Source organism: Melanostigma gelatinosum, assembly GCF_949748355.1.
Source record: "Melanostigma gelatinosum genome assembly, chromosome: 8".
NCBI classification, from domain to species: Eukaryota; Metazoa; Chordata; class Actinopteri; order Perciformes; family Zoarcidae; genus Melanostigma; species Melanostigma gelatinosum.
The window spans coordinates 17,608,297-17,625,499 of NC_136641.1; the positions used below are offsets into that span (position 1 = coordinate 17,608,297).

At 44.9% G+C, this 17,203-nt stretch overlaps 1 protein-coding gene across 1 annotated transcript in view; it reads left to right on the forward strand.

The window, feature by feature from the left end:
* hspg2 (heparan sulfate proteoglycan 2) overlaps positions 1 to 17,203 on the forward strand; it is an 85,859-nt gene that overhangs the window by 22,537 nt on the left and 46,119 nt on the right. Inside the window, exons 2-14 of the mRNA XM_079273191.1 lie at positions 1,882 to 2,011; positions 2,350 to 2,409; positions 11,967 to 12,076; positions 12,261 to 12,319; positions 12,590 to 12,762; positions 12,904 to 12,942; positions 13,876 to 14,001; positions 14,888 to 15,103; positions 15,181 to 15,300; positions 15,429 to 15,560; positions 15,967 to 16,111; positions 16,701 to 16,858; positions 16,969 to 17,109. Of these exons, the coding sequence (XP_079129317.1) occupies positions 1,882 to 2,011; positions 2,350 to 2,409; positions 11,967 to 12,076; positions 12,261 to 12,319; positions 12,590 to 12,762; positions 12,904 to 12,942; positions 13,876 to 14,001; positions 14,888 to 15,103; positions 15,181 to 15,300; positions 15,429 to 15,560; positions 15,967 to 16,111; positions 16,701 to 16,858; positions 16,969 to 17,109 (1,609 nt within the window). The remainder of the gene's footprint in view (positions 1 to 1,881; positions 2,012 to 2,349; positions 2,410 to 11,966; positions 12,077 to 12,260; positions 12,320 to 12,589; positions 12,763 to 12,903; positions 12,943 to 13,875; positions 14,002 to 14,887; positions 15,104 to 15,180; positions 15,301 to 15,428; positions 15,561 to 15,966; positions 16,112 to 16,700; positions 16,859 to 16,968; positions 17,110 to 17,203) is intronic.

Consider the following 17,203-nt stretch of genomic DNA (forward strand, 5'->3'; position numbering starts at 1 on the left):
ACCTGTATCTCGAGGGAGATATAACTTTCACACAACAGACGCGTCTTAACGCCTCGACTGAGAGTAAAGGTCGCAGCAGCTTTTAGTCCCGAAGATGAGGCCAGATTGGCATTCTCAAACAAGTGTGGCTTAACATGTTGACTTTAAGATCAGGTGCCAATGTGGACTCGCTCGGCAAAGGGCTTCTCCCTAAGTTTGAGGTGTTTTTTGTCTCGATGGCATCCAACGTGTCCAGATGATAACCCCTCCCCAAGGGGAGTGGGAAGCAGGAGATGATCCCACTGATGGTTGGCTGGTCGGCACCACTGAAAAGAATTTGGTGAGTCAGCGGTTTCCTTTTGAAAATGGCCCGGGATTGTTGTTGTAACGGTGTTCAGTCAGGGGAGAGAGGATTTGAGGGGCTATATCTAGTTATTTATTAGCTGGAGCCATTTAAATAGGAAACCCACAATGCCGGAGTTAGGTGGAAATACGAACTGGCGGACCACGCCAACTGGAAAATGCCATGGGGGGAGGGGGCATCCTGCCAGGCTCATATCCAAACTTATAGCCGGAGTCTGGGCAGACTGGATGCTGAGATAATACACCCGCACAGTGCTGCGCCACTTGGGCTGGCACAGAGAACGTTATGAAGATGATCAGATATGAGAGTGGCTGCTCAAGCTTTGCGTCTCCTCATCGAGACTGTGTGTGTGTCTATCAGGTGTACTGCGAGAGGAGGCAGCTCTGTCTTTATATTCATGCGTCTTGACAAGGAAATAATCCTTTGTTACCATAACTGAAACAACACTTTTCTCCTTGTTGGCATAATCTAGCACCCCAGCTCTAGAAATGTTAGTATGTCTGTCCGTCAACACTTTGGTCCAGAGAAAAGTATCGCAACAACTAGTGCATGGGTTGAAAAAGGTATTTTGTACAGATGCTCATTGTCCCCAGAGGAGGAATCTTAATAAGGACTCCTAAAGAAGGAATTCCCGGACATTTCCTTGCCATGAGGTTGACATTTGTGGTTTTTGGAACCGCTGTTGGATGGTTTGCCATGAGTTGTGATGCAGATATTAAAGGTTTAGTAGGTTTATCAAAAAAAAATAAGATATTGTCATATTTGCCTAAAACTGTCACTATGTCCTCACAGTGCATGAGACAGATACTCTGTAAAAAAAAATGAAGGAAAACAACCAATCAGAGCCGAGGAGTCTCCAACGCAGCGTCAATCGCTGCAAGTGAACTCTGAGCAAAGTGTCGCACCATGCGGCGCTGACCAAATGTGAATCAAGATTGTGTTACATGCTACACATTATACACATCAGCACGTTCAAAATAGTCCCTATGAGCATGTTAGTATTCTGATGTTGGCATTTAGCGCAAAGCAGGTGACCTCATGTTTCTGTGATAGACTCCTTAATTCCAGAGCAAGGGGCCGGTCATGTGTTTTTTTTCAACAGATTTATGTCATCCAGTCATTCTGATGTCAACCTCCGCTGCTTTCCTTGGCTTTCACAGTTGCGTGTTCATGTGTGATTGTTTCCTTTGTCGATGTGTGTGTATTCATATGCGGGTCATTGCAGCCGGCTGTGAATATCTGCAGCCAGCTTCCACCATTCATATAACAAATACATTCACCAGCAAATTGTCATGATTTCTTTGTGCAGTAAAAACAAATCCCTGAATGAGCTTTGTTCATACCAGTTATTTGCATGTGAACTCCTGAGAAGGTCTCTAGGAGATAATAAATGGTCAAAGTAAACACATCACAATGCCCCGTTTCCTGTCTCAGCTTTTGTTTTCCCTCCACCCTTCCAGGGTGCATGTATAGCACTGGGTGTATCCTTTCTCTGCCGACACTTCAGTCCCTATCAATCTCTCTTGTGTCTGCTGCAGGTGACTCAGGCCTCCAAGGTGTGGGGAGAGGTCCCTCTGCCAGAAGACTTGGAGGGGGAGAAGGACGTCCAGGCGTCTCGGAGCTTACTGGACGACGACGAGGACTTTGCTGCTGATGAAGCTTCAGGAGGTGGGCTTGATAGAGGCTGGATGACCCCAAACCACAGCAACAGCTGCCCTTAAGTCACGGGAGATGTTTTTCACGACGCATTCCTTAGATTGTTAACTCCCGTCCCAAAACTGAAAACGAGGGGAATGCAGCTCTGCGATATGTAATGAAATGCTTTCTTTGATGATTTCATCCTAAATATGAACACCGACGTGCCGGATTCACGCTTTTCAGAAGGAATTTAGAGCAGATTGTATGTTGTACTTGTTACATAAGTGAGCAGAACATTTGATTTGTTTTCTCGCTTTGAACCAGCACATTGACCATTTCCCTATGAACCTCTGTTTCTGTCTTCAAAGATCTGCCCAGTGGAGAGGATGATGGAAGCACGCCATGGCTTCCAGTCACTGAGAGCACAAGTAAGGGACCAGAGCATCGAGTGAATCCAATTGTTGTTCTTGCGGCAGATTTTGTCGATGTGCGGTAGATCACTCAGGCCTCTAAAGCTTCCCTATCTGTGACTCCAACTTCAGTGGCTGTGTGTGTGTGTGTGTGTGTGTGTGTGTGTGTGTGCCTGTGCCTGAATGATGATGCCTTTACATCCTGCTACACCCTCTTCCCCCCTCGTCCCTGCCAGCTTGAGTCTGGTCATAACACACGCGTTCAGCTTTGTCTTTGAGACAAAAACATCTCCTCTCCTCTTTCATCTTTTAAACCAGCGGCAGAGCTGACAGCGCAATAAGATACATGAAAGCGCTGCAAACACTAAAAGTTCAACCTCTGTTTGCCGTCTCTTTTTCCAGCCCTCTTACTTCTTGTAGACTTTTATATTTATATGCGAGTACCCCATTATATCACATTGCACAGTAGCAGGGAAAAAAAAAACTATAGCTAGATTTAGCCACCGTGGCAACATATTCAACAAAGTCCGACGTCCAATTGGTACATCTATCTAGATTATAGATTTTCAAGCACATTATTTTGTTTTTTAGCAATTTTGTGAAGTCTCAACATTTATATTATTATACTACAATCATTTCCCCCTGCAATAAATCCCTTTATCAAAGCAGATACATGTTAATATCCTGACAGGTCAGATCATATTCCGATTAAAAACCCAAGGCCTGGTAATAGCTGCTGCCTCTCATTCTGTCCTTGGTGCCAGATGCTGGCACTCGACAGGTTAGCAGAGCTGATTACATCATGGCAGAATAACTGTTTTGGTAGCAGCGTTGCGAGCTGACATCATAACTGGGGCGCATAGCATCATGTGCCTCGTTCACAGGAATAGCACCGCTGTGAGGCCTCGCTGAAATTGGGTGGTTAAAGGAGCCAGAGGAGCTTTTAACACAGTTTACATTCGTTTGTTTGGTGTTTAAAGCATGTGACTGTGACAGATTAGGGTAATTGAAAGTTAGGTTTGGGACTACAGATGAAAAATAGCCTTTTGGCTAACTCTGGCACATTTGCAGAAATGTTTTTTATTAATGTGCACTGTCCCGTTCAAATAAAGCAATAAATAAAATAGGACAGTTTTTAGCACTGCTATGGTGAAGAACATATTTAGCTAATATAGACAGAGATTGATTGATTAAAGAGTAGTTGTAAACACAGCTTCACAGATCATTTCAGTAGAAGAAGGTTTCATTTCAACCTGCTTCAAAGTTGAGGTTGTTTTTGAAGTGTGTGTGTGTGTGTACTCCAACCCTCAGGTCACAGTCAGCTTGGACCGCACAAATGTACAAAAAGAATATGAAAGTCACAGAATACAAAACCAGTTTGTGCATCGTCGACAGCATTACATATTTTCTCTTAGTGTGCTCACATTTTGCAGTGCGACATGCACCTACAAACGTTCCCCATTACTTTGGTTTATTGCATCTGTTTCCATAAACGTCCCGGCTTTTGTATCCCCTTAAAGGTCAGTGTTGCTTTAATGTGGCAATTAAATGGGAAGCTGAGATTACGCAGTACTTTATTCAATATATTATAGAATGTCAAAGGTGGCAAGACATATTTGCATTCTGCTCAGTATGATCACGGTGCTATGATTAGGGGAGACAGGCTATTTCCATAAATAGTTTTCAGCACAACAGCAATGGGAAGGAAATTCTGTTTCCTGTGCATAATGCTGAATACTTTTCTGAGTGTCTCTGTCCTGTTGGCTTGTCCAGACTGTTCACGCAAGCCTCTGCCTTCCTTCCCCCTTCCACCACTTTGAAGTCGTAGACGTGTTTGCCACAGTTGCCCCCACTACGGCTTATTTCCTGTTGTGCCACTATTTGCCAATAGCTAATGAATTCCCATTCTCCTCCTGTCTTAGCCTCGTGCATTGAAGCTTAAAAAAACCCACCTGGAGCCAAAACTGTTGTTGAGATTGCGGTTATTTTTAACCTCTTTATCTTTTTTCTTTATTGCCCCTAATCATAGTCTGCAATCTTCTCCAGAGATACGAAGGTTGCGTCCCGTGTCCTCCCAACCTCCCGTCTAGACCTACACACTGAGATCCCCCGAAGAGATTTCTGGGAGACAAAATACAACTGATCTCATCTGTGAAAGCCTCTCCTTGTTTCGCAGGCTCCATTACAGACATTCCCACTGCACCAAGCATATTGGTCACTGTGTTGAGAAACCAAAGAAACAAAGGTTGCCATGTCCACTTCGTAATGGGGATGGTGGTTGGTGAGGGTCTGCTACATTCTTCCCAGTGCTAATTTTGGATGAAAAGCTTGAGAAGTCATATTGAGAAGTCACAGTTTAAAAAAAACCTAAAATATACAGTTATGCTCTATGTAACAATGTGATGCACTACCCTTGGCAGTCTTCAACTCGTCTCTGTGTGACACTTTTCTGTCTACAGAAATAATTAAACATTGGTCAGAACACGAGTTCAGCTAAATCTTTAAATTGTGATCACATGTACAGCAGAGAAAAGAATATGAACTGTATGTCTTGTAGTGAGATAAAGTACATTTGATTTGCGCAGTGCTCTGTGGTTTTAGATCAAACGTGTAGCTTGGAGTTTGTCACTTGATTCAAGGGGAGGCTGAGCAGAGAGATTTGTTCTGTGTTGAGTCTGCAGGGAGGTTCTGCGTCAACTCTAAGGTCAGGTTAGGCTGTCCCTTCGCAGACAGGTGTCTGCATTAAGAATCACAATCAGCTTTATTGGCCAAGGTAAAGAATAGACAGGACTTAATAGTGAAAAAAATAGGTGTAAATAATGTATAAAGCAATAGAATATGAGATAAAATGTCTTTGTACTCGTCAAAGTAAGTTGTAAACAACACAAATAGGGCAAGGAGATGGATACACATAGACTGGATGAGTATGCACTGTATGCACATTAAGTTGTCTATATACTGTATATACAGTGATTTTTTGATTTATTTTGAAAATCGACAGATGGTATGTCCATATTGAAAAACATGTTGTGTCGTCTCAGCTGGTTTTACATCAATTGCTAAAGGACGCTTGCTGTAACAACACAGTCCAGTTCCAGTTGCTATACAACAATATATCATCAAAACAATATAAAAATGTCGATCGTGATATATTTTTTTGTATCGTTTCTTGCGTTATCCCGATAACACAGATACAAAATAAATGTATATGAATGTTTCACCCTATAAGACTACATCTACATTACATTACACCAAATATAAACAAAGGAAGTCTTAAACCAGTTAAAAAAAACCTACTCTTTGCAGTTTACCTTGGTTATTATAACCAGTGACATACTATTCAGTGAGCTTATGGACGTCATACACCATTCAGACCAAGATGTATAGATTATTGTGGGCCTTAAAGTCTGCCAGCTGTCCTGTACAATGCATTTATCTGCTTTTTTCGATTCATATTACATTTGCTGTCCCCTTTGTTGAGATAGATATCGGTGAGGCCTGTATTTATGTGTTCATTTTGCACTTGAATTCTTAATCAAATGAGAAAATACTTTAATTTGTCATGTATTTAATTATACAAACTAGGCCTTACCATGTGGTTATTTCATATCAACTATTTATTTATTTATTTAATTACCAGAAAACGTGCTGTATTGTGATGTATTGTTATCGAGATAGGAAATGACTTATTTGACCATAACAGCAGACCGTAGTTCTTATTCTTCCGTCACCTCGAGAGGAGAACAGATGTTGCAGCGTAAGCGGACGATGCATCAGGGTAATGTCGCCTGTCTGTCACTTTGGCCTGGGCGCTGGACCGGCTGTGGCTGCGGCCACCCAGTCGGTGGTCCTTCACGGGCAGTTTGTGAGATGTGCGTGCCTCAGTGGCACGGCCTCCGTGTGCGTTTGTCACACACTGGGAGGCTCCTGGGCAGTTACACAGGGGGGATGACTGCTGGCAGCTGCAGCTATTTTGGTGAGGTCTTTGTTGTTGCACTGCTGGGGGGCCCTCAAAGTGGTCACAACCTGACCCAAGAGTGCAGTAGAAACTCGTTTCACGTTATAATCAGACGGCTTACTCCCTTTTTTGTGGACACGGCAGACAAAACACGAGGGCCGCGTGGTTGAAGGACGCGTTGGGTTTAACTTTTATCTGAACTTGTCTGCCGCTGATAAAAGACATTCACAAGCAGTTCACTTTGAGCGCGAGCGTGCGTAATGCACATTGTTCGGAGAGACTGCTGCTGATTGGACTTGAGCCTTATTGCTGCACCTTGGCCCGTGATGCTTCGCTCTGTTGTGCCAATAACAAATGTGTTGCCTTGGAGAAACTCGCCCGCGCTGCTCCGCTTTAGGAAAGAGATGTTGAGCGTTACATTGAAAGAGAGCACGTGCAGCTGTTTGAAGCACTTATCTTTCCTCAAGGACGGGCTTGTAGCTGATACAAAAGTTTATTTTGTTGCCCTTCCTGATGATCCATGATGCAGCAGGAGAGAATACCTTAATTTGGACAAAAGAAAATGTTTTTGTCGTGTCACAAAACAAATGCTGAATTGGAACTTGTGACTATTGGCAGGGTTTCCAGCTGTCCTGTGGTTTTCCCAGATTTGAGAGTTTATTTGGATAAAGCGGCACAGTTGATCAGCGGCTTCCTGGTTGCTCACTAGAGAATATCCAAACCAAATAACAACCTCTCCTGGGATCGGTAACGCAGTGAACTCGTTTTCTTCTGCACGGTGAGACATTCGGTGCATGTGCTCGCTTACTCAAGATATCACTTTTAATTTCTCTCCCGACTGGTAAGAGGGGTATATTTCCACGGTTCCTGTGTGTTCATGATCTGATACAGCGAAGGCCTTGTTTCAGTCAATGAGGACCATAACAGAGTGGAGAGTAGTAATGGAGCCGTTACCCCCTTCTGTCTGGCTCTCACTCCCATTATGACAAGGATCACAACACATCTGCAGCCTTTGATGTGGCAGATATGTCATTGGATTTGATAGTCTGGCTCTCTATTCTTGGGGGGGGCTCAGATTGTTTCGGTTCGGCAACTTTTCTGTCAACTGTTTCCTGACTGGACTTTGTAGACTTTAAATTGTGTTGCCAAGCTGGCAGCGTTCAGTTGACCAGACGGCAGCAGCAGCAGTGAATCTAAAAGCAAAACTTCACTACAACTTTCTCCTCAATCTCCTCTCCTCTGGAAGACATGCCACAGCTACAGTAATGATGCATCAGGAGCCATGTGTTGTTGTTTTTTTGTATCTGTACAGCTGTAAAACAGCTGGATCCAGCGCACCCACTTGATTATGAAGGAGCTGTTGTTCTCTGCTGTCTGTCGAGGTTTAAGGAGTGGACTCGTACACAATCCGGATCGGAGTGTGAATATCTGTCTTGTCAGCAAAGTGCTAGCATAAAGGGTAAATAAGATAACAGAGAGCCCTTTTTTTATTGAAAGTCAGTGAACAGACACTCGGAAGACTTTGCACAATGCTCCCTCTCTCAAAACCAATCTTTGTGTCAGAGCGACCGAGAGGCCTCCTCAGCTGACATTTCAGAGCATGTCCCACGGTGTAACTGCATCCAAAGCAGTGGAAGAATGAATGAGTCACCACAAAACAGAACATGGTCATTGTTGCCCTTGCCAGTGCAGAGGGCTTAACTTTTGGTAAAAGAAAACGCTCAGAATGGTGCTCAGTTCTTTCCATTTAGGAGGGAAAACAGGAAGCAGCTCATCCCTGTGTGATCTCTTCTCCTTGACGCTCGCATGCAAGCAGCCGTGTGTGTTTCCTGACAGACGGCGGTTGAACTCATTAGTCAACAAAAACCACAGGATCCATTGTCCCACCGAGCACCGTGATCCACACCATGTGGATGGTAACCATTCGTGGGACAGTTTACAGGAAGAAATGACATCACTAGCTTCTCATAGAATTGTGATGACAACTTCACTTCAGCTCCTGCTGTTGTCTCGGCTGTTTTATTTTGTGTATTTCTCATAATTTCATGCAGATCCGTATCCTCCCTTAGCTGTCTTCTGCCAACTGTTTGTATTTCAACACCCATCATCTCAGTGACTTTTCCTGATTTCACTTTCTGATTGTCATTTTCTATTTTCTCTCCTTGCTTCTAATCATTTTCTTTCTAACTTTCCTGAAAGTTTAACCTCTCTGCACCTGCCTGGCTGACTTGATCCTCCTCCCTGGTCTTTGTGTCGCTTTTTCTTGTTTGATGCTTGACCTTTGGCTCTTGGCCCCCTGACTCTTGCACCTTTCTCCTCGCCCTCTCATTGCCTGCCATAGCACGCAGGTCGAAGTCTTCATATCTGGGGAACTTACAGAGTCCAGTCGAACCAGACTACAGTAAGTCCTCAAGCACTTCCTTCTTTTTTTGTGTGCTTCAGTTCCTCCCCTCTCTTGTCTTTGGAACACTCTCCTGTCACCTGCTGCGCTCAGTTATGCACTCTTATTTCCAAACAGACTCTCAGATAATATTCCAAGGAAGACTCGGCTTGGGCATGCAGTGTTTGAGTCCAGCGTGTATGTTTTTGTCCAAGTGTCTTGCAAGGCGTCTCTGATGCCAGTGGAAAATGATGGAGTTGTTCCATCGTGTAATATTCATCACCCTCGAGTGACAACACTTGCGTTTCCAGCCGAGAACATCTTTGTGAAGATATGTTGGGAAGACGCAACTGTTCGTCTCTGTGGACCTGCCAACACTTGCTAAAATGTGTTCCAACTATTTGATTTGAAAAGTGCTTTTTGTAATTTCAACCTGATGCAGATGGTTCGTCCCAATGATGCGAACCAGCTGTCTCTGAGAATCACTACAGCATGAGGATGGAAACGTGCTTTGTCGTACACTATGGTGTTTTGTTTTTTTATGCTTACATTGCGAGCCGTGGGAGAGCACAACGGGGCGAGCTTACTCATGATTCCAGAAGTTATTCCCGAGAGCTCCCCAGAGGCCAATGAGTGGAGACTTGGAGACAGAGATGCTTGGCTTGCCCCCAACAAAAGGGTTAAGTAGCAGGAGTTCGTGTTCAGAGTCAAGCAGCTGGCATATGAGTGTATTTCACTCAGAGAGAGGGAAATATTTAGAACTAAAATGAAAGAGACAATAAGGGAAAACCCCATGGAGGTTGATAACATGTATTATCAAGGAGTTTTGATTAGCAAGCTGAGGAGATGTGGTCGAAGCCTTTTTTCTTGTCGATTCTCTCTAAAAGCCTCGGGTGGTGCTGGGCCGATGCCGTGGGGGTTGAAGGTCAAGCCCAAAGCGGCTGGGCTTTTTAAAGGACAGGCCGGGCTCCCGGCTCAATCAAGTCTTTGTCTTCTGCAAAGGCCTCTGTGTGTTCAGAGGGGCCCGTTGCACAAAGCCACCACAGTTCTACTGAACAGCTTTAACAGCTAAATAAGTTTGTGAATTAAGAGTATGGAATGCTATTTTTCCACTCCCCTTTTTTTTTTGTTTTTTTCATCCCACCCGTCATGTCTGCACTCCGGCAGTTTCATCACTCTTGATGGTGGTGGTGCTTGATGAAAGGACGCACAAGAGAATGGGTCTCAGGGTAGAAGAGCCACTCGTTAGCAGCGGGGCACAACCCGGCAGTTCTAATCAAAGGATCTCGGGGCGGCGGCAGTTCCACACTCGCCAGTCTGCAGCGTCAACGCGGCGAGCTCAGAGGGAGTTGGAGCTACGAGCTGCTGTTGACCTCGCGGCGAATACCCACTCAAGGGATTCGATTATTTGCGGGTCAAATGAGGCGCTTTGATGACTAACTTTGATGTTGCTCATCTTCTGGGTCCACATTCAGGCCTAACAATTAATCCTATTAGTCTGACAGTAACAGCCTGCAAAGCAAGCTCTCGGGCACCCTGCCAGGCCGAGCGAAAGGCTGCAGCTCTGTTGTTACATGTTGACCTTACTGTGTTTTCATGGGCATTGCATCAGTTTATTTTGTCCAGAAATGTCCCAGGAATGGGATGTCTTGTTGTGCCAATGCTGTGTGTAAGGAGAGAGAATTTAGCAACGTTTAGAGAGGACAGCTGTTTATCAGCCAAAGCTCAGCCAGCGGAGCAAAATGCAGAAGGGTTCTCCACAGGCCTGTACTGCAGATAACGAACAAACTCTGTGACTGTTAATTAAGTCGCTCTTGGTAAGCATGCTAAATGTCTGATGTCAAGTGTCCACATGTCAAGTGATTATCCACGGAGAACAGAAATGCAAGCGATATACACCAATATCATTGGTATTTTCTCTGCATGCTGTATGCGCGTTTGTCTATATTTATTGCTTTGCACCTAGTTGGGCATGTATGTTTGTACTAGAGGCTCAGGAGATGCCGACTAAGAACACGACTCTTTGTTTTTGGCATGGCAAGTAGCATCTGACTGCAAGAAACTGCTCAAATATTGACTTCCTCCCTAAAGCCCACACTGCCAGTCTGAAATCAGAGGCTGGCTGGCCCGTCCTAACAAAGTGTTGGCAGGCATGTGAGAACAGGGCACCCTGTGGGCCTCGGCTATTTTAACTTCCATGGCATTGGAATTATAATAATACAGCTCATATTTTTGTTGATGAGTCACTCATAATATAGCTCAACAAGAAGTTTATTTGAAAGATTATGTTTAGAATGTGGTAATGTTTCTGTAACTGGAGTGATGATTAGATGAATTAATCCTTTTTTGGGGGGGGGGGTCAAAATATGAATGCTCAAAAGTCAACACTACTTTGGAAAGAGTTGATCATGATACATTGCATGAAAGCTCTTTTGTCAACATATGTGGAGTTTTTTTTGTGTGACGAGAAGAAGCATTTTACTGTCAAACAGCTGTCACAAAGAAATTCAACATTTAAAAAGAAATGACTTGGTACATATGGAGGGAATGTTGAGGCCGCCTTCAGCAATCATTCACAGAGGATTTTCGTCTTCTTCCTCTTCAGCAGCTGCCATCATCTGCGTTCAATCAGGAGATGTGGTGCAAACTCGTGGCCATGCTATTTTGGCGGATATCCACGTACAGTGCTGTGTGTTTGGATGTTTGCATTGATTAGGTTTCAGACAGCATATTTTATCAGCACCTGTGTGCAACTGTTTTTGTGAGTGCGCTCTGTGCCTGCGTGTCCATGACCCACAGAAAGACACGCACAGAGAAGAAGACATGCCTTGATGCTTCCATTTCATGGTCATGTTGGAGTATTTGGGAGGCCTGTGTCAGCGTGTGCCTCTTTTTGCGGCCGATGTGTGATGCAACGCTGCAGTTGTCGGTTTTTAGCGCAGACCTGCCCAGAACTGAGATATGGAAATAGATGCCATCATTTGTATGTGGCTCTCATTTAAGTCACAGTCACGCGTTTCAGTTTTGACTTTCTGAAATATTTAACCAAATCCTTTCCCAAGGAAAATAATTCCCAAACAGTGTCCCATATCACATCGTCTTTGATCAACCTAACCACTTAATCTTAGATCTGGCTTATAATATCCGAACTCTGCAACAGATGGACATTAATGCTGAGCCTGTGGTCATTTTGTATTTCTTAGCTGACGGATTCTCCTCCCATATCTGTGTTTCCAGTTTATTACAGAGCTCTCGTCAACTTCACTGACTCCCTGGTCTACGGCCCCGAGCTCGACGACATCTTCTCTTCGGCCTTTAATGAGATCTCTGAAGCAGTGGTGGACACGGTACGTCCTATTCTGACAGGATAAACTCAACTGAATAGCAGACATGTACAGTACGCCGCTAGGGCTACCGTATAAGGTTCAGCCGGGTCATTTACGACTTTGCTGATTTAAGGTTGTGTGACCTTATGTCTAAGGCCCATGCTTGTATATTTCAACTTAACCGAGTCTGGTTTTCCCTTCGCAGCTGGAGTCGGACTACAACAGGATTCCAGGTGTCCAAACAGTCAGCGTGGTCCTCATTAAGTAAGAACCAATCCTTTAAATCACGCCTTGTGACATCCAAAGTAGTTACCCTGCAGCTGTGTGCTGCTGCCTGCGTGTCGTACTCTGGCCAGGTGATATTTATTTTCCCTTTTACAAACTGCACAAGGCCAACAGTGGTAGGCCTGTAGTCAGTAATTCAACTGCAGTGAGTAATTCCTCTAAGGGGACGTGAAAAAGAAACGTTACCTCCAGAGAGCCTTCCTGTTCAACCATCCACAGACTCACCAGGCTTTTCTTTGCTCTGTGCAGGAAGATGATTAGAGAGGATGGCGCGGACGTATTTGTGGAGATGGATGTGGGTTCTGACTACAACAGCGATGATGAACAGATACGCAGCGTGCTGTACAACGTGGTGAAGGAGGGATCCATTGCTTCCTACGTCACAACGGTCCAGGGCTTTGAGTTCAGACGGCTTGGGGAAGGTAAGACCTCGACAAAGAGGGACACCGCTTAACACAGACGTGAAGTGACTCTGTTGCACAAGAGTTGGCTGTATGTTTACAGCAAATGAAGGTCCACCAGAGCGGTAGGCAGTGCCCTTAACGTCTCCCTCTGGTTTCTAGTTCAACCTCTGCCTCCAGTGGAGCCTATAGCAGTGCCAGGTTTGTACTGCGCCATGCCCTCTGCATGGCGACTGGGCCGACTGTACTGTAGAAGCTGTAGGATGACCGTAGTGCCTTTTTAGAAAGAACAGTCGAGCATATCCTGTCCCTTTTTTTTATGTTGCAATCGTACGATGACCTTTACCTTGACATGCACAAGCAGTGGTCATGTGGTCTGAGGAATGTTTTGCATGGAAGCACCAATACAAAGCAGACTTCTGAGTGTCTCTAACGTCCACAGTGAATAAGAAAGACCTTTGCATGGCATGAGTTTGATTAGAAATGCTGCTGTTCACTGCAGTCTAAACCAGCTTTTTGATTCACACACATTCCACCAACTCTGTACACAGGCATGGCAAGTCCGAGAGAATAATGGTAACTTTATCTTTTATGTCTTTACTCAGAAGATAGGGTTCCCATCTACCTGTCTGTGGACCTTGTCTGACCGTCAGTCCATCCATCTGTGTCTGTCTAATTTATTCTAGTCTGTGTCTAGTCTAGTCTACTCTGTGTAGTCTGCCTAGTCTAGTGTGTCTGGTCGTATCTAGTCTGTCTAGTCTAGCCTGTTTAATCTAGTCTTGTCTGTCTATTCTGGTCCATCCAGTCTGTGTGTCTCGTCTAGTATTTGTGTCTAATCTAGGATGTGTCTAGTCTGTCCATCTATCCGTCCTTTAAGTGGATTTTACACCCAACAGAAAAATGTATCTAATATTTACATTTGTTTTAAATAATATCCTTGAAAATCTCCTTGAATATCCTGAATCACACCCCTATTGATCGTCTTGCCAACATGCCACTCGCTTTACACTCGCTGCAGTGATCTGATGGCTGAGAGGCCCGGGGTGCTTGTGTTTTTCACCTCACTTTGTTGTTGCTGTGATATGACATTGGTGTAGTGTATCGGCTGTACTATAGCCTCTGCATCTCTCACAGTAACCACCGGCATCAGACCCTGCATGTCAGATGAGCATAGGTGTGGTGACGGGACATGTATCCTGATGGAATACCTGTGTGACAACCGACCGGACTGCAGAGACTTGAGCGACGAGACCAACTGTGGTGAGTGACTTCCGCTTGACTGGCCAGCAAGTTGTAACACGGCCGGCTATATATATCATGGAATCATGGCTTGACGTGTGACTCATTCCCTTACGCCAGTGGTTCTCAAACTTTTTCTGTCGCGCCCCACTTTGGGGGAAGAAAAATGTTCATGCCCCACCGCCCCAACAAAATTGTAACAAAATGGTCGATGTTGAATTATTATTGAAACAACATTTTGTGACTCCTCCATCTGTGCTTTTTCAAATAATAGAATAAAGAAAATTGCAATCACTTTTAAGTAAACCAGGTTGCTCCATCAGACAAAAACAAATAAAATGTGCAATCACTTTGTTAGAACAATGCAAATAAAGTTATATCTGTGCAAAAAAGAACGACAATTTGGCAAAGAAATAGCTTATTGCAATTAACCTGTTTTGCACTAAACATCTTTTCAAGATAACAATAAAGTGCAACCTGTGAAAAACTAAACAAAACAAGTTTCATACTATCCGCAGCTAGTTTTCAGACATAAAACACAGACTGGTCTCTCCTCATCTCCTACCGCGTTCACTGTGAAACCCAGAGCAAGAGAGGCGTCATCATATGTTCTTCTTGGCTGCTTGCTGTTCGTCTCGGATGCATCGCTTGCGGTTGCTTTTCTGTTCCCGCCTGCCAAATGTCTCTTCATTTGGAACACTAAGCCACACATGTGAGTCGCCAAGGATCATGGCCGTCGCGGCGTAACGTAAACATTTACACGAAAGTACAGGCATTTCGCTATGTATTTATTAATTACTTTTACACCGGTATTACAGGCCCACAGTTTGAGAACCACTGCCTTACGGTAACCGCTCTAAGTAACTACTTTGTACGTTCGCAAATTTTAATCAGTGATTTGTTTTAGACACAAAACCGACGCCCCCTCCAGTCTCCATCACACCTACCACCACCACCACCACCACCACCACAACCACCACCAAGAAGCCCGTGCGGCCCCCCAGCCCACCTGGACCCTGCAGGGCGGATCAAGCTACATGCCAGAGTGGAGAGTGTATCCCTCGTGACTACGTCTGCGATGGAGAGAGGGACTGCTCGGACGGAAGCGACGAGATCAGATGTGGTACGTAACACGGACTTGTGCATGTGCACGCTCTCAGACAACAGCGTGCGCTCTGTTTATCCCCTGTCTTTTCGCAGGTACGCCATCTCCCTGTGAACCCAATGAGTTCAAATGTAAAAATGGCCGCTGTGCCCTCAAGCTATGGCGTTGTGATGGAGACAATGACTGTGAGGATAACTCGGATGAAACGGACTGCCGTAAGTCTCCATTTCTTTTCTGAGTCCTGAAAGGTCTGCCTTGAAAGAATAGGTTAATACGCATGTTTCTTTTTCCAGCCAAAGGACTGCTGTTTACAAGTGAAATCTCCATTTTGTCATAACTACAGCCACTAAGGGTCCTGGCGACACGTGTGCCCCCGAGCAGTTTGAATGCCTGAGCGATCGCACCTGCATCCCAGCGAGTTACCAGTGTGATGACGAGCCAGACTGCCCTGACCGCTCTGATGAGTACGGCTGCAGTAAGTCTCACACCAGCAGCTGTCTGCAGCACTCCGCTCGTGTCGTTCTTTTTTCTCTCATGCGCACTACACTATTTTCTGTCTTCCCTTTTTGCACTCTCTTAATGCTTCTTTGACTCTCCTCTGTAGTCACCCTCTGAGTTCCTTTGTATGCTGAGACTAATTTGCTGTGAACCAGGCTCTTTTCACACATGTGGCGAATGAGACACAGAGCTTTTTGTGAACCATCCATTACTGAGAACTGAAAGCGAATTGTCCGTTCCATAGCGGAGAATTATGTTTCCTCTGACTTTCAGGCATTTATGAGCTTCACTTGATTGCCAAATTCCAGTCACATACCAGCGTTTTTGTACATGTGCATTTGTTATGTGGTGAATTCAGCTCTCATCTTCTTGACACTTTGCAGCCCCTCCCTCTGTCACAAGCCCGCCGGAAGAGTCCATTCAGGCAGCGCGGGGGGCGTCGGTGACGTTCACATGTCAGGCTGTTGGAGTGCCAACACCCATCATCACCTGGAGACTCAACTGGGGAAACATTCCTCTCAGCGGCAGGTGGGTTTGATGAGAAATTCTTCTGTACAGTGCTACATTACAGATTTTTCAGACTTAATGGGAAATGCAGTCCAAATGATTTTGAATATCTTTAGAAATATGCTCTGAATGAAAAACAAAAAGCATGTGTTGCACTGTTTTGGCAAGCGGTCTCAAACAAAACATCTGGTGAAAGCCATTCTTGCTTACGGTAATTGATCTGCAGCAGACCATGAGGCTTTAATAACGACGATGAGTTTGTCCTCGCAACACATTTCTCGCCTGACTGTCGACAACCCTGTTAGATCAGGGTTTCTGTGCTGACTCGTAAATTTATTTAGACCTGTGATTCTAATTATTGAGGTATTTGTGGTGCACTCCAGCTCTAAAAGTTGCGGTATCAGAATGTTCATTCGGGGCGTAGTCAGCTGTGTGTGTGTGTGTGTGTGTGTGTGTGTGTGTGTGTTTAGGCAATTACTGTTGAATTTTATGGATCTTTCTGTAACAATATTTCTGCAGCGGGAGTCAGAAACGGAAGGGTTCCCATTATGGTCCACGCCATAGCTGACATAGACTCTCGACTGAGATTATTATGTTTCTATGTACCCAGGATCTCCATGACCAGCGAGAATGGCCGCGGCACCCTGACCATTCGCGATGTGAAGGAGGCCGATCAGGGGGCGTACACCTGTGAGGCCATCAACGCTAAAGGCCTGGTGTTTGGTATCCCTGACGGCGTGCTTACTCTCACATCGACTCCAAATCCAGGTACTCACTTTCACTGTGGGTTCACTATCAGCATCGCTGCCTGTTTTTACTTGAATTCCAGTTACAACAAGAATATAAATCGTCTCGTGTTTTTGTCATGTTTATTTTAGGCAACTGTCCCGATGGTCACTTTAGCGTGGCGGGCCGCTGTGTCTCTTGCTTCTGTGCTGGAATCTCCAAGAACTGCAAGGGCACCGGACGCTACCGCAACCAGCTCAGCCTGCGTTTCACTGAGGAGGAAGACTTCAAAGGCACTGAAGCCATTGACGCTTATTAAACTGATAGAGAGCTAACAAAGCAGTCACACTTTCAACTGAATAACTTTTTGAAGTTTGCGTAGTCCTA